General features: G+C 36.7%; 1 protein-coding gene across 1 annotated transcript; it reads right to left on the bottom strand.

Annotated features, from left to right (window-relative positions):
* Positions 1 to 17872: 17872 nt before the first annotated feature.
* Positions 17873 to 19838, bottom strand: LOC116267415 (uncharacterized). Its single transcript, XM_031649117.2, has 2 exons — positions 19462 to 19838; positions 17873 to 18612 (listed from the first exon to the last, which is right to left on the bottom strand). Exons 1-2 carry the CDS (start codon positions 19648 to 19650, stop codon positions 18067 to 18069), a joined length of 735 nt encoding a protein of 244 aa, XP_031504977.1. The 5' UTR covers positions 19651 to 19838; the 3' UTR covers positions 17873 to 18066.
* Between the last annotated feature and the right edge of the window lie 3244 nt (positions 19839 to 23082).

The following is a 23082-nucleotide window of genomic DNA, read 5'->3' as shown; positions in this document are numbered from 1 at the left end:
TGATGCATGTAAAATCCATCTGGTGTCAGCGGCGGAGACAAGCGTGGGCTGATGTGGGCGATTGCCCACACCAGTCCATAGAAATTGCTTTATTTACAAATTAAGAGCTTCCTCTTTATCTTTTTATATATGAGTGTCCTTTCAATTTTAAAATTATACCCCTTAACCAGAAATTTCTAACTCTACCACTCTCTACTCAATTGGAAGTTATATCCCTCTAGGCACACACACCAGCTTTTATTAGACATGGGCATCAGACCCGGGTACCCATCAGGTACCCAATACCCAGGTACTCAATACCTAGCTTGATCAAACTCGGATTCCGATCTAAAAAACCGATCCAGGTCAATTCAATATCTTTTTAATATTATTTTTTAATAATAATATATATTTTAATGTTAAAATATATATTTTAGAGTAATTTTTTTATTTTACATTTAAAAAATATTTTTTACTTTAATCCAGTAAAACCAGGTTGAGTCCGAGCTAGAGTTCTAAGCTGCGGTTCGGCCCGACGGTTAGCTCATCCAATGACAGTTTATTTACTTTTTTTTTATCAACCACATACCACCTTCAAAAATCCTAAATACAGTCGCTCTCTCGTATTGATTGGGCGCTGCTGGTACGACATTTTCCATCCCATCATGAACGTTGGAGCGTTAATAGAAGCGAAAGCGACCGCTTTGGAGTGAACCACGTGGCTTCCCTGCAAACTTTTTCCATACACCTTTTCCTGTCAAACCATAAAGTTATCTCTTGCAAATAAATGGCACGCCAGGGTTAGATACCTGACCACATCCCTGAGTTTATATATATATATATATATACAACCTTTCAATCATCCCAAAACATGACTCTGCATATGCATGGCTTGCGACTGACATGCAGCGCTTGCCAAAGGGGCTGGAAAAGGGGTCATCCCTCCACCTCAAAATTTAAAAAACAAACGTAATTTAAAAAAAAATCATTTATTTTGTATCAAATTTTAAAAAATATATGTCAGTTCATGTTAAAATTTTAAAAATATAGTTTGACTCTTTTAATAAAAAAAATTTGGTTCTACCCTTGGGTATGATTAAAGACACTACTTGATATAATGCATTGAGTAATGTACGGTAAAAGATTTTCAGTTTAAGCGTAGATTAAAGAAATCCACTACTTTACACTTGTGAATAAATCCACTACTTTACACTTGTGAATACATCCATCTACTTGTTGATTTCCGTTTTAATGCTGTGTAATGGTATAATGATGGAGAAGGAGGCGACAGCCCAGCAGGAGGAGGGATTCCTACTCCCTCTTAAAACGTACGTGAGGGAGGAAAGAGAGAGAGATCCCTCCCTCGACAGCAGTGCCCAATAATGGGGACATGATGCAATGCATCTTACAAATATGATTAAACGCATCACAGGATACAATGCATTGAGCAGTGTGCCAAAGGATTTTCCGGTACAAATTTGATTGAAGAAATCTAAAAACTATATATATATATATATATATATATATATATATATATATATATATATATATATATATATTATGTAGTTGCCAGTATATTGGTGCTGTGCAATGGATGAGGTAGAGATTACAGGTTCACACTGTATACTTTATAGGAATAGGTTAAGATCACTCTAATAATTTCAAAACCATTAGAGAAAAGTACACGATATTTGATCAAATATTAGTGTTAAAAGGTGATTCGAGCAGTGTCAGAGGCAATGTCCGTTATTGCCCACGCGGGTATGTGCAAATTGTCTTTTCATACATCGATTTATTTATTTATTTATTTATATTCATGCCACAAATTGTTAGTGCTCCTAACTAAAAAATTTTTTGGCTCCAATTTGGAGTTATAGGTTAGAGAATCCAGATTCATGCTGTATGGAAAAATTCTAATGTTAATTTACCATCGACTTCGACTTCATATATATATATATATATATATATATTGCTCTTTTAAGCCTAGGCATCGGGCCTCGACCTCGGCCTTGGCTTGATAAAATCAGCCCAAGTTGGCTCAATGGGGCTGGATTTGATTGTACTTATTTTTTATATTATTTTTATTTAATAATAATATATTTATTATTATTAAAATATATATTTTATATTTAAAAAATTTTAATTTTATTTTTTATTTTTTAACCTGGTTGGGTCGGGCCGGTCCGATGTCGAGGCCTAATTGCTTTTTCAAAAGATTGGAAGAATCTGCACTCCATCCTTGAACCTGAACAAGAAAATTTTGAATTTAAGGAAACCAGTAGGATTCATAAAATAATAATCTAATTATTTAATTACTTATTGCATTAAATGCATCCGAAGAATGTAATTCATGAACGTTAATTAAATAAAGTACAAATGTGAAAACTAATTAATAAATGTTTTACAATGCCTGCTTCAAATTGTTCACTATTCAGCTATTATATTCATGGTAGTCCATTAAGTAGAGTGTAGAACTGCTATGAGTAGCACCCACAAGAATCGAATTAACAATTGGCCTTTTAACTGCCCACCAGGTACACTGTTTCAACTGATTGGAAAGTAGGAGTTCATTTCAATCCTTTTATGTTTTTTTTGTGTCATATTTAAACTTTTTTTTTTCAAACTCAAATTATTTCTAGCTATTTCTTTTTTTGGAATGACATTTTAAATATAGCACCTTAAGGTTGATAGAATAAGAATATCCCTACAGGGATTAATAATAAGTCTTTTTATTTTACAAAGTAATTGCGCTAGTGTGACCTACATGATTATTTTTTTTCTAATGGTTTAGCACTTAGAACCGCAAAATTCTATAAGGTTTTAATAAAGATTTCACAATTAACGGTATATAAAATTTAATAAATTTTCTACCCTAAAAAATCAGATATATATATATATATATATATATATTCTTCCATGAAAGAACACTGGCCATTACAAACAGTACATAAAAGTATTTACAACTTTCTTAAATGTGCCGCTTTCTCTCTTTTCAGTAGGAAAAGCTATTAGAGAGCTTTTGGCACAATCTGAGTTCATTCTCTGTTTCTTCGAAGACACATTAAGTATGTGGTAATCAGCTCCAAAACCAGCCAAAAGATCACACATACAATGTTAAATTAACTAAAGATGCGACAAGTTGTGCCATTTGCACCTGCCAATTAACTTTCCAATCTGTCATATACACCATAATTGTTTATAAATGACATTTAACATCGTGTTACATTAAAAATAATTTTTAAGAAAAAAAAATGTTCGTGCTGTCATCCGAGCGGCCACTGCGCATGGGCGACCTTATATATATATATATATATATATATATATATATATATATATATATATATATATATATAAGAAAATTAAAATTTACAAGCTATTGATGTTGTTGAATGATTAAATATTTAAAAAATCCATATCTAAATGCAACATAAATCGTTATTAAAAACACTATAAACAGCATTATACTGCAAAAAAAATTGTCAGCCATTCTTAGCAACGGTTCTGAAATATTTTGTGATTTGGAAATATATATATATATATATAAACTTGTATGTGAGAGAGAACAATGGAATCGGTTGTGTTCACTGGTCAAATACCGTTTGCATGAGGAACTGTAATGGGGATCGTTGGACATTGTTAGCCATTTTTAGTAATGGTTTTTGAATATTTTGTGGCAACATCCGGCAGCCGCCTGATATAATATATATATTAGCGCTTTACATGGTCAAATATCGTTTGCATGAGGGACAGCGAAGCAAAGTATACTAAGTCCACGTGGAAGCCTTGCAACTGATGGGTTGTTGGAGATTTAGTCCTCCCAACTTTTCGAGTACGCTTCTCTATTAAAGGCATCCTCTGACGCGGCACTCGATCTATGGACCCAGCAAATAAGAGTTTCTGAGTTGGTGAATGGTCCCTTCAATGGCGTTTTGGATCATTTTTTTTCCCCTTGCTTTTTCAGTTCTGTTCTTATCGGATTTTCTCGTTTAAGGGTATTTTGGTCATTTTAACAAAACATCTTTTGGCCTAGCGGCGGAGCCAGAATTTTTTTTTTAGTTGAAAGGCACTTGAGTCACAAGCGCATGTTTGGTGTGGGAATCCTATGTAGTTTTAGAGTCATCACAGTATGATATGAATGAAATTTTTAATGGTTTAGTATGGACAATGGCCGCCGCAATCCCCAAGTATCTCTGCCATTGAGTGCCACTGCATTATGAGAAGATGACTCATCTTTCTAATGGTTGCCTGTTGTTTGTTTTGGCATTTTCAAATACATTTGGCTCTCTGCAAACGCAACTTGAATAGGGAAGCAATACTACAAGAAATCGGGTCATTGCTAACCCAAAATGAAAGCATAAGTAACCAAAATGAAAGCATAAGTAACGGTGCCACTTTCATTGGTGAAAAACACAGGCATTAGTGAGAATCTTGGTGCTTAGAGTGGTTGGTCTATTACTTAGGTTAAGGCTGGGTGGTTAGACTATGTTGTTGCAGTGGCGATTTGGAATATCTCAATAAGCTTTTTTGCAGGTTACCTTTGATCTTTGTAGACCGTTTGGTGAAGATTAGTTTTGTTTTACCTATGTTTGTGCCCATAAGTATTTTTACTTATTCTCATCACTATGACTATGAGTGGTGATTGTTAGACTATTGGTGTATCTTTGCAACTAGGGCTGCACACGAGCCGAGTCGAGCCCGAGCTTGGCCAGCTCGAGCTCGACTCGGCTCAAAGAGCTCGAGCTCGAACTCGAACTTGAGTCGAGTTCCGTAACACGAGCTTGAGCTCGACTCGACTATACATAGTCGAGCTCGAACTCGACTCGTTTACCCGCGTTCGTCTTCCTCGCCACGCTCTCCCTGCTCGTGACTCAGCAGCTCCTTCACCATATCCAAGCTCCCTCTGTCCGCCGCGATGTACAGCGCCGTCTCCCCGAGCTCGTTCGCCACGGTCGCCCAAATCTCCACCCTCTCCACGTTGGCACCCGCGCTGTCAGCCCTCTAACGAATTTCCGTCTGCATCGGCGGACGCCTTTTGGTTATCGTCTTGCTTTGCTTGCAGGGGAGAGAGGAAGGGACCCCCGACGAGCCCTGCTTCATCTGGGGAGCCTCCAATCATCGTTCTTTCTGATGACGTAGACCATCTGCTCGTCTATCCCTGAAGGATCGGACGTGATTCTAGGGCTTGATCGAGGAGAAGTAAACCCTAGGATGTGCCCCTGTTTCTTTTGTGAAGGGCGGCCATAAGCAAGTCAGAGAGAGAAAAGGAGAGGTTGAAGCCTCTATTGCGGAGTGAGTGGGGAAAGAAAAGAGTGAGAAAGTGGAAAATGAAAGAGAGAGAGGGAGAACACTCTTTCTCTCGAGCGAGGGTTTGAGTCTTTCGCTTGAGCAGAAAAGATTGGGTTCTTGAGACCCTCTCTCGTTTGAGGGAGAGGGTTTCACTGTTTCAGTCCTCTGATTTAGAGAAAGAGAGAGAGAAAAGGAGAGAAGAGGTACTGTTGCAGCTTTGCAGGGTCAATCCTCTGATTTAGAGAGAGAGAGAGAGAAAAGGAAAGAAGAGTACCATTGTTGCAGCTTGCAGGGTTGCCAGTTCCACCGCCAGAAATAGCAAGAGAGTGAAAAGAGAAAAAAAATGAGAAATGAAGATGAACGAATGAGAAAAACAATAAATACTTAACGAGTCGAGTTGGGTTAAGCGAGCTTCGTTAAACGAACTCGTACTCGACTCGATAAAATAAACGAGTTGAAGGAACAACTCGAGCTCAGCTCGTTGAGTATAAAAGCGGGCTCCAATTCAAATTCGAGCCGAGCTTTAACGAGCCGAGTTCGAGTTACTCGGCTCATTGTTCAGCCTTATTTGCAACTCACAAGGAGTTGTATTGTGGTAGTAAGCTTAGCCATGGTGTAATTTAAGTTTTCAGCTCATAGGTGGTGGTTTTGAGCTAGTTTTTTGTCGATATAACTCTACATCTATTTTGTCAAACAATGTTCCACCTGTGGTGTGGTTAGATATATCCATACTCACAACAATCTGACTCATTTTCTCCTTCTATGTCTACAGGTAGTTCTTGAATGACTGATGACTTTTGGATTGACTTCCTCAATTTCGTGACGAACTAGCATTGGCGATCTAGACATTGAGTTGCGTCTGAGATTTTTGTGACTTTATTTTCATTGAGTTGTTCTAGTCTTTTATTTGGGCTCTACATGTATCCCTGTGACATTGTTCTTCTTGTTGGATCTGTTTTTGCTTTGGTCATTACCCATGATTTGATTTGTCTTTTAAGAGTTGATGTTCATTTAACAAAAATATCTATATTTTCTTGTCCAACAAATGGTCGTAGCAGTATCTGGTCTTTATTGACACTTTTTAAGAGCATCAATAGATGTTGCCATAGCATCAGGTCTTTGCTGATGTTGTACTAGATGCATCACATACAATCCTATCTTCACAGCAATATATTCAAACTCCATAATTTCTTTCTACGAACTAATGAATTTTCAAACAGTTTTTGCTATTTTAATCGACAGATTCAATAAAATTATGTTCTAATGACTACCTATTTAGGATTGTGTCCTTATTTGGTTTTGTGATCAAATTGCAAGATAACTCTACATATATAATGTTGAATTACTTTGTCAACAGTACTTGGGGGCATTCAATTACTTCACATCAGGTGTCATGAGATTTTAGGACCTAAAGCTTACCACTCTAAATTCTTGATTTCTTACAAAGATTTGAAATCTTCTATTTGAAGTGAAAGGGCAAAATGATTATATCATGGTTTATAAACCTTGGCAGCCATTTAAAATTATGGATGTCAAGTTGCACCATTCCTTGGACCTGAAATCCATGAATTTGGTTCCCAATGGAAATCATAAATCTATAATTCTCATACCCATAGTTTGCTAGAATCATGAATTTAAAATGGGCCCATGTCAGATATTTAAGATTCCATTAGGCCCTTAAAGCTCTCAAGCAATTAAGTGAGGCCTTATTTAATGAGAAGCCAACAATGCAGCCCACTTGTGGCTTTGGAAATAACCAAGCAATTGCAATAAAAAATAGTTCTTAGATGGGTTTTAAATGTAAATTTATTTCATTTAACTTTACCTTTTGGTGGAATTCAAATCTGTCAGATGCTGGATGTTGTCAATAGGATAAAAGTTCAAAATATGTCGCTAGAAACTATTTGCCACAGTAATATTAGCAACGGTTTATAGAGTAGCAATGGTTTATGCTACTTTTGACAATGATTTATGGTACTTTGATCAGCACTGTCAGATGCCGGATGTTACCAACAGGTTAAAAATTTAAACCGTGCCGCTAAAAACCCTTTGCCACATGAGTATTAGCAACGGCATATGGCGTAGCAATGGTTTAAGATACTTTTAGCAACAATTTATGGTGCCTTCAGCAACATATTTTTAATTTTAGGACTGCAGATTTGAGTCTAATATTTTGCACGTAACATATTGAAAGCCGAGTTTTAGTTCAATATTTACCTATTTCGAAAGTTCTTCCCGGCCTGCTTCTGTTCCCTTTTAAATGTGAACTTTGTTCTCAAAAATTCTGGAAAATCTCCTTTAAGCCTACACTATAGGCACAAACCATTTATTACGTCTTTCAATGTGAAGCGGCCGTCATATGCACTGTAGATGTTTTAATAAAGTTATTTTGTAAATTGCTTCCATGTTCATGAAACCGAAAGTAAGGAGGGTTTTGTAAAGAGTGTTAATGAACCTGAATCAAGGCCAAACATTGTTTAATTTGCAGCATAAAACTGCTTTTATTATAAAGTAGAATCGGTGTTCGAATCCCAGTCAGTGTTAAGGAGACTTGACAGTACTGACCCAGATCCATCGTGTTTGATTACGGTGAATCATATCCGCGGTTTTGAGGTCTGAACATCCCCACCCCCAAAGGATTTGAGATCCGCATTGGGGTGGATGTTGAAACTACAGTTTGATAAAACTGTGGATTTCAGCTATCGATGAATTTTAGATCCCATCTGATCTAAGATCCATGGAGAATCAAACACAACCTCAATGACTTTTCTACTAAACCACTTGTCATATAAAATTACGTGAGAGTTTTAAGCATTACCAACATAAATTTCATTTTTGTTTCGGAATAAATTGGTCAAAAATTAATTCCTAAGAAATAAATTGTTTGAACCAACAAAAATTAAACTGATGACCAGACTTTCATTGTATAGTCAATTGGACCAACTATGCTATGCCCCATAAAGTCTCTTAAACAATGAACCTCTTGTATGTATGACACCTATTTTTATATTCCTTGTTTCTGGCTATTTGAAATTATTTAAATTATAAGTTATTTTTCTTAAGAACTTACATGCCTTATTTTCTACTCAAAAGTACCGAGAAAATTTCTTTATTAATTCCTACATTTAATTTTAGCAAAAGACTGAAGACCGTCAAAATTTTGATAATAAATAGTACTAATTAATCGAAAAAATACAGCTAGCGTGAGAACATTTTCATGCTTTCTCGGTCAATACAGCCACCTTACATTAAATTCGCTGCCAACAATGATGCAATTAGATTTGAAGATCATAATGGAATGCTTTTAATGCGTGTATATTGACCCGTTATAGCTCTTAATTAATGTTAGAATTAAATGAGAGCAAGGCATGCACATGCTATTTTTATAGTATTTCTAGAGCTTATCTTGCATTAATTAGTCGTGTTTGATATTTTCTTCAAGTTGTGAAAAATATTAATAAAAATAATAGCTAATTTCGCTAATTTCAAATCGAGTCGCTTTCACATCTAACAAAAGAAAGAGTACACTCGCGCATCCTTGAGAAATTTGTTTCAGTTATGACAAAAAAAGCTTGTTTGGTAAATGAAACAATTTATAATTGTTCCATGAATTTACTCTTAAATTTAGGGTTGATTCATAAAATACATTTTAAAATGTTTCATGAATCTACTTCAGTTTTTTTTGTCATGTTCATCAAACAGTTATATATTGTTTTATTTGCCAAATGGATCATCAGGAGTTGTTTGACATGAATGATAGATTGATACCATCAGGTGGAGGGAGGTGTGGACAGTTGTCCACACAACCCAAAAAATTTCTTAATTTTGTATTAATATTTTTTAGTTTTTTTACTTACATGTTGATGTCCCTTAAAAAGTTAAAATTTAAAATTTTATATTTGGTGCCCCTTAGCTAGAATTTTATGGTTCTGCCCCAACATATTATCGAAAGAAATTAAGGCAGATTAACGAAACACTATATTATATGACATAACAATTTTATATTTGGTGCCCCTTAGCCAGAATTTTCTGGTTCTGCCCCTACATATTATATTTGTGCTTGTCACATAACATATTCATGAAACGATTTGTGTTATTATTTCCATTAACCTAACAATTGATATCAATATATTTTCTGTTTATGCCTAAACTACTTTTTTAACTTGAAACTCCAATGTGTTAGAAATCCAGTTCTAGGGTCATAGAATCTTGAAGGGTAATTTAATTAACTCGAGTGTGAGGGGTTAGTTAATGACCGATAATAAATGCAATCAATTTTGCCGACTGATGGGAAGTGGACGGGATGCATTTAAGGGACTTGGAATGGGAAAGCGAAATGTGATGGGAGTCCAACACATTTAATGTGGATTAGCTAATGCCAATTAATGAGCAAAAGAGACATGCCACCTTATGAACCTGTCACCCCTTCATGTTGGTGGGTCCTTTCAAAGCTTCGCCTCATTCACAAGTGGGTGGCCCTTCACAAAATTGGTAGCCTGTTTGTCAATGGGTTAGGTTCGTTTTTTCCTTGGAAGGAAGAACTCCATCGACAGCCAATTAATTCTCAGTTGCCACGGCCAAGTCCAAGAAATTAATGGCACCACATTATTATAATGAGCACCCAAACATCAAATCATATATATATATATATATATATATATAAACTTTAATTGCTTCATCTTGAGTAGTCCACTTATAGGCCATTTCAGAAAACTAGCTCAGACAGATAAAGAATATTAATTTATTTAGTATTAGATGTTTAATTAAGATACGCATCATCCGTAAATTTTAATCCAAAATAAAGGAAATATATACAAAGAAGAGAACATGTATATCTGCTGGTTGTTGAATCAATCCCATATGCAAAGCAATTGATATATGTAGGGGTGATGGAACAGGACTTGAGTCGAGCCCAAGTTCAGTCAGTTCGAGTACAGTTCGACTAATAAAACCTTGAGCTCGAGAATAGCTTGACAGACTTGAGCTTGAGAATAGCTTGACAGAAGCAGCTTGAGCTTGACTATGTAGTTACATGTTGAGCTCGAGCTCTACTTGAGTTAGACTCGACAAATACGTTTGAATATATGGACTATTACTTTGCCATAAATCCAGCTCAACTCGATTAAGGCTCAACAAACTTGAAGGAGCTTTTGTAAAAACTTACATAATTAATTAACGTCAATATACTTGTTTTCTAATTAAAAAACGATTCGGATATTTAAAACTCACTACACATCATTTTCGAGCTAAGTTGAGCTTTAACCGTTCGAGTTCAGTGAACTTCAACTCGACTCGATTATTTAAACGAGTCGACTCATGAACTCAGTTCGACTCATTAAACAAATGACTCGGCTCAAACTCATTCACAATCCGAACTTTAACGAGTCGACCTCGAGTAACTTGACTCATTGCTCAGCCCTAGATATATTTGTAGAGGATTCCTAGATTATTTTCATTTGGGTTTGGAAAGAGAATTTCTCTTGCCTCTCGTAGCACATCGCTTAATGTAATGCATCAAGTGGTGGCTGTGATTGGACGGAGCTGAAGATGGCAGAATGGTTTCAGCTTCTACATATGTATATCATTTGACCCGACAAGTTACTCAGGGGAAGCGAAAACTTATCTAAATGAAATTAATGTATGCTGCCGCAGTGGGGCTTCAATGTATGCTGCTGCAGTGGGGCCTGAAGCGTACTGAATTTTTACAATCTTTTCAAAATTAATTAGGGCCTCCCCTCCAATCTTACAAATGATAATCGGCCCCACATAAATTTTGATAGTTCCGCCTCTGCCCACATAAATTTTCTTCCGGTTCTGCCTTCCGTGCATTTTTTGGTTTTTGTCCGATCAGTTTTCTAGCACAAACTCAATTAATCTGAGGGCTGTCCAAAAATTAAAAATACTATTGTCTGCTACAATAAACCGTTGTTATATTAGAAAACTGTCGCTAATGCTACTGCAGATACTGTTTTCTAACGATTAACTTTTTTATTTTTATCTGTCCCATAACATCCAATATCATATCCTATAGATTTGAATTCTCCTGTTATGTATCCTAGGATTCAAATCTGTCAGAGTGGTCAATGTTGCCGAATTGATAGAAAGTTCACAACTGTGAACACCATAAACTATTACTAAAATTACTGTGAAATGTTGTTGCACCATAAATCACCATTAATGTTCATATCCCAACGTTTTCTCGTATACTTTATCTTTAATCATATGCCAGTATCTTGCATTGAAGAGATTTGAATTCTCTTGTGTTAGTTAGAAAGCTTCCCTACTTTCTTACCTCCGATACTGGGATTTCGTTGGAATTCGGCCACAAAATCGACAACCAAATCTACATCATTAATTGGACTTGGTTTCCTCGCCAGCTCCATCCGTGTTTGCGTCGGACACGAAGACTTTGTCCCGTCGGGTAATTACCACCCTTCTTTGAGGAATCAGGCTGATACAAATCACATAAGGCTGTCGGGCTCAGCTTTTAGCCAAGTGGCTTGGTTGACTCAAACTCAGATCAACAGATTGCCCCGGTTATTGGGTTAGCTAGTTAACTCATCAGTTCCGTCAGTTAGACTTACCAACTCGGTCCAGTTTTAAAATAACCTGAATCGGATGAGTCAGATGAATCAATTCCGAGTCAAACTGAGCCAAAGGCATGTCGGACCGAATCACACCAACATTGGCTCATAGCCAGGTTTTTTAACCATCCGAGCTGACTCGAGCGATTCATGAACCAACTCAACGAGTCAACCAACTATGTTTGGATGTGGCATGTGCGAGAGAGCGAGTTAGATAACGTTTGTACATATTATTATAAAACCAATCCCTTTGAGATCAGTTGGGAATCGGTAAAGCTGAGTGCAATTTAAGTCACCCATAATTTAAATTTTAATTATCTTCTCGTTAATCTACTTAGGCAACTAATTAATTGGATCACACACTTTTTTATGCATTGAAAGTAAGCCAACCAGATATGAAAGGGGCTCTGATTTTCAAAACACAAAATGCAAACATCAAATTTATAGCTGAAAATATCGATTTACAATTGTAACTGGAAAAGTTATGAACAGGTTCTTGAAAATATGAGAAATCAGTAAGTACTAAGCCCTTAGATGCTAGATTCAAGGATAATTATAGCAATCTATGCTTCTAAGATGGATGATTGAGAAAGTTACTAAAATACTTTATCCCATTGTTATCTTTGTTTTTCTAGTCTTAAATAGATGATTGAGTCGAGTTCGGGTTAGCCTGCAGCTTGAAACCCGACCTCGGGCTCGGTTTGATTAAAATAAAAAATATTTTAAATATAAAATAATTTTTTAATATAAAATATATTTTTTAATAGTAAAATATATATTGTTATTAAAATAAAAATAATATTAAAAGGATATCAAACCCCATCAGGCCGACCCGGTAGAGAGCGGTACCGATACCTGTCCAGTACCCGGCCCAATGCCTAAGTCTAATTACAGGTTCACCATTTAATGGTTTGGTACCACAAATTCCTCTCAAAATATCATGCATTATTTTATTTTTTAATTGATGGTTGAGAGAAAAACAAAGTTGTTAACTAATACTGCATGACTAAAATACTTTATCTCATTTTTATCTTTGCTTTTTCTCAACCATCGGGAACGGAAACGATGAATTACCGATATTATTCTTTAGTCCGAGTCTAACACCTAAGAGTTTGGTGTCCACCAATTTATCTCAAAATATCATAAGTTTTCTTTTTTGTTTTAATTTTACTATTAAATAGCCGACAAGAATATCAAAAAAAAAAACTCTAGCCGTTCTTTTAATGACATTAAATGTTTCCGGAGCAGGCCTGCTGTGGGTTCGGGCCCTGCCTACAAGGGAAATGTATATGCACGGGCGAGAAACTTTATACGCAAAGAACAAAAGAATCAAATGAAACATGACATGTTCCAATGATGGCCTTCTTTCTTTCTTGTTTCGTTTCTCTTTCTATCTCCATCGTCTTAATTTGAACCATATAGATAGTTGTCACAGAATATCATTTTAGTTGGTAAAAAAATCACCATTTTTTTAGAACATCAAGAATCCTGAAACATCTTAATTTGCTGGACCTTGTGTCCAATTTGTCAGGTTCATTCTGATGTGCCATACTTCAGCTATTGTAGCAAAAGATCCACGATAAACAGTCCATGGTTCATCAAACTAAGAGTCCTTAGTCAGGCCTAAGATCCGTACTTGATATCCTTATTTTAACATTTTGTATTAAGAAAAGGCCAAATTTAAGATCCAAACAAAGAGGGCTAATGATTTTAAATCAACCTTCTCAAACGGTGGCGTAGCCATATGGTGACTGGTGTGGGCAGTTGCTCACACTAGTCTCTTAAAAGTTCTTTATTTTTAAACAAGAATCTCAAATATTTATCCATATATATATATATATATATATATATATATATATATATATATATATATATAGATATATATAAGTATCACACCAGATTTGAGTATTTTTAAACAAGTATCCATCGAGCGAATTTTTTTGGCTCCACCACTGTTCTCAAATCCTAATTAAGGATTCTAAATTAAAAGCAGTCAAATGGCCCCTAGTGAATTTATGTTCCATTAAACATCTAGAATTTTTAAGTGGCATGGGTTTTCACACCATTAATGACTATACCATTTTTTTTATATACAATATGAAATTAATATATCCCAATTTTTTGGGAACATGCAACAATAAACCTCTATAACACATAGAACATATAATAAATAGCTTTCATTTTTTTAACTTATAAGCTACAAAAATGAGTGCAAGTCTAAAGAAATATAAATCCATCCTCTACCCTTCGGCTTTTGAATTTAATTCCTCACTAAGATGAGAATTTGTATCCAACTATTGGATACACCATGTACCGAAGGCACAATTTCTCTTAATTCCCTAAGCTTTTCAGGGCAAGTGCATTAATCAAGACACAATATGGGCTCTGCTTCTTAACGTATTCAAAGTCCTTTAGCCAATGAAGTGTTTGAAATGCAAGCAGGGCTAATCCATATATTTTCTATTTAAGGCACCTGTGAATCATATAGCCACTTGAATGATCAAGACATTGACATTAATTGATGAAGATCTTATTTTTTATCAAGAAAAGTCCCACTAGAACTGAACATGACCATTTTCAATTGTTCATTTGAACTGCCTGGAAATGTCTTTTGCATTTTGATAGGGACCTGAACAGATCGGATTCAAATCAGATATGCACTTTTGCATATCCAGTTTTTCAGATGTTCATTTATTCAGATTCAAATTCGGAGTAAAAAACATACAAAGAAAAATCTATACCATATCCGAATCTGAATTCATAAATCCGAATCTAAATTTTAGATAAACATCCCAATCAAAATCCAACTGTCAAGCCAAATGGAGACCACACTGTAAACATTGGATATAGGATATTTATTTAACATTATATTTAATGTGAAAATCCAAATATGATTTAAGGTCATTTCTGAAATCTGAATCTGATCCGATTTCTTACTTGAGTATTATTTTTTTCTATAAGCGACCTTTTTTTTCTTTTTAAAGCGGTTCAATCGGACATTGGATTTATTGGCGTCCCTACACTTTAAGTAAGTGAAGCCCTTTATCAATGTGAAAGAAAATTCTCAAACGCCCATCCAGATTCAGGATGGTGCCAATCAGCCATGACCATACAGGGAGTTTGATATACCTACAATCATGGAACTTTAGAATGAAAATTCTTATTTTTTTAAAAATTAGAATTATTAAACAAATGGGGTATTTTGTTTTGAGAATTAGGAAACTCAAATCTGGAATTTTGATTCCGTTCCAGTTTGAGAAGGAATTGTGTTCATTCTTCAATCAAAATTCCAAACCATCAAACGTCCCGTTTATCCAACTTAATTGAGCGGATGTAATTCGATAGAGTGCTTTCCCTAGTGGTTTTTTGCAGTTATTAGAATTCTCCCATTCGCAATTGTCTTACTAGTTGTGATCAATATTTACCATCTCAACTTTTCAATGTAGTGAAGCCAAATGAGATATTTAATTTAGTGCGAATGTGAAAGATTCTCAGTGCTTTCTTTATTCCAAATCTTGTTTCTTGTCTTAATTTGCGCATTCATTCAGAAGTAAAAGAGTTTAAAGTTTTGGATGTGCAATGAGATATGAAGTCCAGAGAAATGGATTATGGTTGCACAATTTTATTTTTGATGTCATGACCATATACATAATGTAGAAAAATTTGACACACCAAACTTAATTTCATAAAAGAATGTTTGGCCATTCTTACATGTAGCATTAATGTGCAATGAGCAAGCCAAGCTCGAGTTCGAGCCGTGCTTTAGGAGGCGAGCTCGAGCTCGAGCTCTACTCGTTTAAGTTCATCTCACTTGATTCATATATTTTTATTTCTTTAAATGAAAATGAAAACCACAAAAAGGAGATTAAAATTCATCACAATTATGGACGTGCTCCTGATGATTAACAAACCGGGAAAACAGGAGGTGAGCTTGTGTAACTTGAACAAGAGTCAGTTTACAACTTGAGTTTTGGCTCAAGCTCGAGTTCGACTCTTTTATCAAATGAATCAAGCTTACTCAGGTGACTTCGAATGGAGTTTGAGTTGGCTCGACTCGTTGTACATCCTTAATTATGTGTAAGCATCCACTAAATTGCTTTTAATCAATTGAGTTGGATTAATTCCCTTAATGATGCATAAGAGATTTGGTGCAATTCCAGCCTCTTAATCAACCAAGAAACTTCACTTGGGTTGTTGGTAAAAAATTTTGCTTAAGCTTCCAAACATCATCCAACAAGCATTGAGCTTATTGTCAAGTTTCCTAACATACAATAACTTGAAACTCCTTGCTTATTCCCTCTAGTCCTTTCATAGTTAATCTTTGATTCTAATAAAAAGGAAATATAAAGTTTGTATGTACACACTCTATTTTGCCCTTTTCTCACTGGGTAGTTCACATTTATTTTCTCCTTCTAACAGCAACAAAAGAGCTTCTTCCTTAGACTAGGAATCCCTACATTTTTTATTCTCACCTCGCATTGAACTTGATTTTAAACTAATTATGATGACCTGACTCGAAATTGGATCGAGTACCTTGTTTGAACGATAAAAAATTGCCTCCTTATAATAAATAGGTTTTGACTTTAGGAAATGCTACAAAATAAAATACATGATAATATGGAACATGAGTACATAAGCTCACCAATTGACCTAGAAATCACCACACATTGGGTGTTACTTATGTCATTTAGCAATCAATTGAAGCTCTTTAAACGAAAAATCTTTAATGATAGATAAATCAATTTTTAAATGAGGATTTCATAATTTTGATTGAGGGTCATAACTTCAAGACAAGGCATACATGTATTCTTCTTTCTTTGCACTTTTATGTGCCTCCAATAAAACATGCATATGACAGTGGCGGACCCGCATGTTGGCAGGTGTGGGCAGTTGCCCACACGAGCTTCACAAATTTATTTTTGTAAAGAGGCCTTCAAATATTTGCTGACTGCTTCTTAAGGTATGAAAGCTTTTGGATTAGTGGCGCTCGGCCTTTTTTTTTTTTTTTTTTTCTTTTTTAGCTCCGCCACTGGCATGAGACCAGAACCCATCTTCAATACATCTTTATCTGATCTTCAACCATGTTGGAAATGCTGATTTATGTAAGCTAACTATGTTGATTTCCTTGAATAAAATTTAATGAAGAGGTCTAGCTGTTCACGAACAAGGCTGGGCACCGGCAGCTGGCCTCGTAAAGCCCGGCATTGATGGGCCTGAATGAAACCTAACCCCCCATGCTAACCCAGTAATAAATGGGCGGGGCTACAATCTATTGAATGGGGCAGGGGCCTAATAATTTATTCAAGTACCTTCCTCGTTCAACTTAAATGGATTAGGTCATATCCGACTCATTAAATTTTTTTTTTTTCCATACTATTACTAATATTTACTCACTCATTAAAATCTAACAATTTTAATAAAAGGCATTATATATATATATACATAGAATGCCCTTTATTCTCTCTCTCTCTCTCTCTATATATATATATATATATATATATATATATATAACCACAATAATTTACCCCTTTTTAATGCTACAAACACCTTAAGGGCTATTTCTGGGACTACAACAAAATATTCTATACGTTAGCCCCAAAGATTGTTGGGACATTCATGAATCGATATTAGGTTATGAAGTTTCGTGAATCTGATGATCTAATGCCAAATGTTTACAAAATATAGGGATTAAGTAAAAGTGGAGCTTGTGATGAAGATTGTACACTAGTGTTGCACATCCACGTTTTAATGAAATAAAAAAAAAAAAATCTGTACATAGTCCTCTTTAAATGGAGGACGGACGTTACATAGCTGTCATATTTACTCCATTTTGCACATTTCATAGTCTTATCCATTTGCCAACAGCCAACTTAGTTAAGCAATTTTTCAGAGGGGAAAACTTTAGCTACAGTCAGCTGCTTGTTATGTTTAGCAAATCACAAAAATGAACTTACATATTTTTAAAAAAAAAACGAAGAAAGGGAATTTAATTACATGACCAAGATGGGAGGAGAGAGAATAAATACGGAATAAAAGATATATATATAAATATATTTATATTTTTCCATGATTAATCCAAATAATCATTACAGAAGGAGGTTAAGGAACTATAACAATCATGAATTCTCCCCTAAACAAAAATTCATATTTCTACCGCTTTGTTTCACAAGTGTTTGTTTTTTTTCCCTTTTTTCGTTTCCAATTCATTCTGCGCCGTTCAGATTGTACAAGAGTTGAGATCTAAGCGAGGCTTCTTTGCAGGGGAAGCTCGGGAGGGCAACGGCACGACGGCGCCGCAGCGCGGACACTTCGGGTTGCTGCCGGAGATGAGCACGTATAGCAGGCAGCTGGGGCACCCCGCGGCGAACATCGGTTCGGTCGACCGCTCTTGCTCCGCCGCCACCCTCGATCCCGCCGGCCTATCGTCTGACGCGCCGGATCTGTCCGACGAGGCGGAGGCTGTGGACGTGGACGTCGCAGGAGACGAGGGCGAACCATCGGTGCGTTTCCGGCCGGCGGCCCGACGCTCGGCACGCTCCAGGGCGGACCTGACCTTCTCCAGGGTGCAGACGCTGTGGTTGCTAATGGCGGACGGAAGGTTGAGGGTCAGGTCGAGGTTGCCGGCGGTGAGGCCGCGGAAGTCGTTCGGCTTTACAGAGAAAGAGGACGACGACGACGACGACGATGGAGGCGGGAAGTTGAGGTCGTGGACGGCCTTGCCTTCGTCGGTGACGGCGCTTCTGTGAAGGTAGATCTCGCCCGACTGCATGGAAAGACAAAGGGACAGAACGAGTGAGAATTGGGCAAATTAACACAAGAACAGAGAGAGAGAGAAACAGAAGTTAGGAAACTTTTGAAAGGGATTGAAGCGCGGCGGAGAAAGCCTTCAGGAATGAAATTGGAATTAGCTTTGCAACACCTGTAGGAAGGAATCAATTTACGGGAACCGAAAGATCCAGGGAGGAAACAGACTTAACTAGAAGCGCGATGTCTGGAAACAGCACGAAATCTAGACCTTTTAAAATACACCAAAAAGTTATGATCTTCGTCATCTGAAATCAGGATCACGAGGAATTATCGGTCCAACTTTCTCCAGAAATCCCACCAGAAAAGGCATCTTTTTCTTTTTCCAATTAGGATAGCGAATCACGATTCCCAAAAAAATCCGGGCACAGAGAAAGAGAAAAAAGAATGAAAAAATTTCTGTCAAATCCGTTCTCTGAAACACCTCTTGCAAAAAAATGTTGCAAAACCCCCGATTGCCGAAACTCTTCCAAATATTCGAATTTTTTATTTTGTTAGAGCCTTTTTACCACGGAAATTATGAAAAGTTGAATTTTTTTTAATCTTATTAACACCATCAAATCTCAATGCCACAACGACGACAGACAATCTTTTTAGAAATACGTATAAATGAGAAAATAGAGAATTTTCTTAATAATAAAAGGAGGAAACCCTTTTTATAGTCCAGAGTATTCCGCGCGTCCAAAATCGGATAAAAAAATGAATAATTTTGGTCCGTTCAATCTCTCCCAAAATTAACCAGAAAATTGCCAGAGAGCAGCGAAAGCAAACGAATAAAAAAAAATTATGACAGAGAGAGAGGATTCACCATTAAGTCGAGCTTCTTTTCCCATCCGGAAGGCACCCTAGAGTCCAGATCCAATTCCGGCGATCTCATCGCCGAGCAACCTCCGAGCAGATCCCTCGTCACCAACGCACCGCCCCCTTCCGCCTTCACCGCCTCGTCCTTCCCTCCCTTCCTCATCGCTTCAAACACGAAGCTCACGTCGGCGGCCATCGGAACCCGCTTTCCCCACCTCCGCTGCCTCACCCACACACAAAGAGAGAAAGAGAGACACAGAGAGAGTCCTAGAGAGAGAGAGAGAGAGAGCTTTAAGAGGGAGGAGAAAGAAGAGGCGAGGAGGAAGAGAGAGAGAGACAGAGGATGCGGACGGCCTGTTGCTACGTCCACGCCCTTTTAAATTTGCCTCTCTCTCTCTCCTCCCCTCCCTTTATGAGAAATAATGAGACCCGAGGCGAGGAAGCAGTTGGCCTTCTTCCCAGTGTGAAATGTCCGATCTACCCTCACTCAGTCGGTCTACGGACTGCCGAGCCTCCCCGGAACTTTGGGTTTCTCCTCGGCGATTCATCGGCGGAGCGTCTCTGGACCTCGATCACCTGAGTTCTGGATTTCGGATCTCTATCTCCAGATCCAGATCCAAGCCTAAGCATGGTAAACTTTTGAGACGACACGCCACATTTAAAATGAAGGTACTGGAGCCGAATGTGGAAATCATCATCCCTCGAGTGGCGTGCTGGTTCCGAAGCAACGTCCGACTGGTGGTCGAGTTGATTAGAATGTGAGATATTTGACTTCCATAACAAAAATTAGCAGCAAGCTTGTGGATAACTTGGAGGATCTTCTTTTGGTGTAGATCAATTTTGTTGCTTGATTTGAATCATTCATAATTTTTCGTTTATTTTCCCAGAGAAATACATTATATAAAGTCAGTTGCCAAAAAACTTGCTTCTCCTTTTTGTGAAAAAGAGAGTCTTAAGCCATATTGCCATTTCAACCATTTTGGAGACATGCGTTAAAGTGAAAAAAAAAAAAAAATCTACTTTGAATTTGACAACAAGTTTAAATAATAATGGTTCCTGAAAGATATTAAGAGCTGTTGCAGCAATCAGGTTTTTTGATAATTTTTTAAAATTTGGTTTGTGAGTTTGGGTGACAAGATGAACATAATGTTTTTCCTATGGCCAAATTATTATTTTTTTTTTTTGAGAAAGGTGTTTGTCAAAAGTGATTTCTTCATAAACTTAGTTTAAAATCTTACAAACATATTTTGATTGCCATTTTGCCATCAAAACAGCATTGGATGGTACCAACCAAATACACTCCTACATTTTGTTGCCAAGGCTATATTCCATATTCAACACTATAATGAAATGATTATATATATATTTTACATATTATTAGTTTACATATTTTTCATTTTATTTTTCTCTGATCCATCCACCTATTTTAACATGAAATACCTTGGTAGATGATTGGGTGACAAAGTCATCTGACTCACTCATATAGAAAATTGAATGGTGACTTATATATATATATATATATATACATAAACTAAAATCAGCAGACTACTTTTATGGTCAAATGCCTATTTTTTATTATGTGTTGTTAAACACTGTCACAAAAGGTGTATTTCTTTGTTGAAAAATCATGACGAAGCAATTGGCCATTCCAAGTGCACCATTTTGCGACAGTTTTTAGCTATACGAAACAAACAAAAAGTTAACCATCTGCTAGAAGGGTAGCTAGATGATATATATATATATATATATATCAAGAGAGAGAGAGAGAGAGAGAGGGAGAGAGAGAGAGAGAGAGAGGGAGAAATAAAAAGAAATGGTCACTGAAATGGCATATGAACAAAGAGTGGAACCCACGGTTTGTTAGTATGTGTACCAAACCGAGCTTTGGATGTCAAGGAGAGTAGATGGAGCTGGTAATGGGGCAGGCCACATGGGGTCATGTTGCCTTGCAGCATTAAAATGAGTTGAATGTGATGGGAGTTTTTATGGAAAAAAGGAAAATCATGAGGAACAACCTTGTAAATATGACACACGGATTACACGAAAATGACGCGAGCCTAAAGTTCACCACTTTTAAACAAAGTTATTGCTAGGCGAAGTTTTTCACTAAATACATTTTTTTTAGACAGGTTGGAAATTGCGCAAGTGAAAATGGCTGCTGCCATGATCACTTTCCTTTAATTTGGGACTATAAAAAAAAGAAATTATACATTTCATCTTAATATTTTATCATTTTGTGCATGCCTCAAGTCCATCATCAGATCTCAACAGAAAGTTGTTGAATGAAACACCATGCAGCCTACGATAAGACTTTTTATCCAATTATTAGTTCCCCACAATTGATAAGATTGCTTAAAACCGATACACGTTGGCCTGAATCGGTTTACTTTGATCGAATCAGCCCCCTTTCGATTCGATTTGATTAGATGGCAACTGCATGAGGAATTATAGTGTTGAGTTTAGCTAAGATTGCCTTTGATTGCCTCCGATCAGATATCCAGAGCAGATTGTAGAACCTTGGATCTGAGATCCGAGGTTTTAAAAGCTCTTGTTGATGAATTCTCTCAGCCTTCTCCTCCCCTCTCTACCTTCATGTGTGAATCTGAAATCCAGACTCGAAATCAGACCCCCCTTCCGATTGGAGATCAATGAATCTCAGCATTCTCATGGATCTGAAATATGCAGTTCTTAAATTTACTGTTTGATAAACCTCAGATTTACACAACAAATCCGACCGCAGACCTAAGATCCGAGGCTGTCAAACACAACTTAACATATTTTTTTAGGTAAAATAAAATGACATTGATAAAAAAAAATGTTAAGGCATTGGCTGATCTATCTTGTAAGGGTTATCTATCCCATACGTTTCCCTTATTGTGTTTTCTCTCATTGTTTTGGGTTTCTGCTTCGGTCTTCAGTGGTCAATCCTTGTTGCCCTTTTCTTGTCATGTCTGTAGTCTTTTTGTTCTTCCCAACATACATGCTATTTTCGAAGATAAAGATAAGGAGTCTATCTCTCAGCTATTCTTCATGGACAACTAGCAATGACGTGTGGCTAGAGCTAGAGATTTTGGTCCACAGGCACTCACCACAAAAAAGTTTAAACGAAATAAGATGAGTTAAGGGACACTAGGTCAATAATTAAGGGGCACTAAGTATATGAATGAACAATTGTTGGAGACCACCAATATAAAAATAAATGAAATTTGTGGGCAACTGCCCACATGTGACTCCATCTGGGGGCTTCAATTGGTTCAACTTTGTACTGCAATTGCCTCAACGTGAACTTACTTTTTAGAACAAGTCGACCATGCACAAGTTGTGCTTGTTCAATCTTAGGTCGATTAGCCTTTGTTAGGACAAGTTGAGGATGCAATAGTAGTGCTTATTCAAACTTAATTCCGTTGGGTTTATGTATGAGATGATGATTTTGTGAGTTGTTAGACTTGGATGTGTGCATGTAGATTGCGTGTTTATGTTGATTGCGTTTACACATGTATTTAGCAGGTCCATTTCTTATATCTTGTTGCCTTACATTCTTAAGTTTTTATCAGTTCATATTGACTGATGAGCAGAACTTAACTCACGTTTTCAACACAACATTGTATATATGACTTATGATTGCTAA

The sequence above is a fragment of the Nymphaea colorata genome, chromosome 14 (assembly GCF_008831285.2).
Source record: "Nymphaea colorata isolate Beijing-Zhang1983 chromosome 14, ASM883128v2, whole genome shotgun sequence".
Lineage (NCBI taxonomy): Eukaryota > Viridiplantae > Streptophyta > Magnoliopsida > Nymphaeales > Nymphaeaceae > Nymphaea > Nymphaea colorata.
Note: the sequence above shows the minus strand (reverse complement) of the source record. Positions and strands in the feature narration are given on the sequence as shown.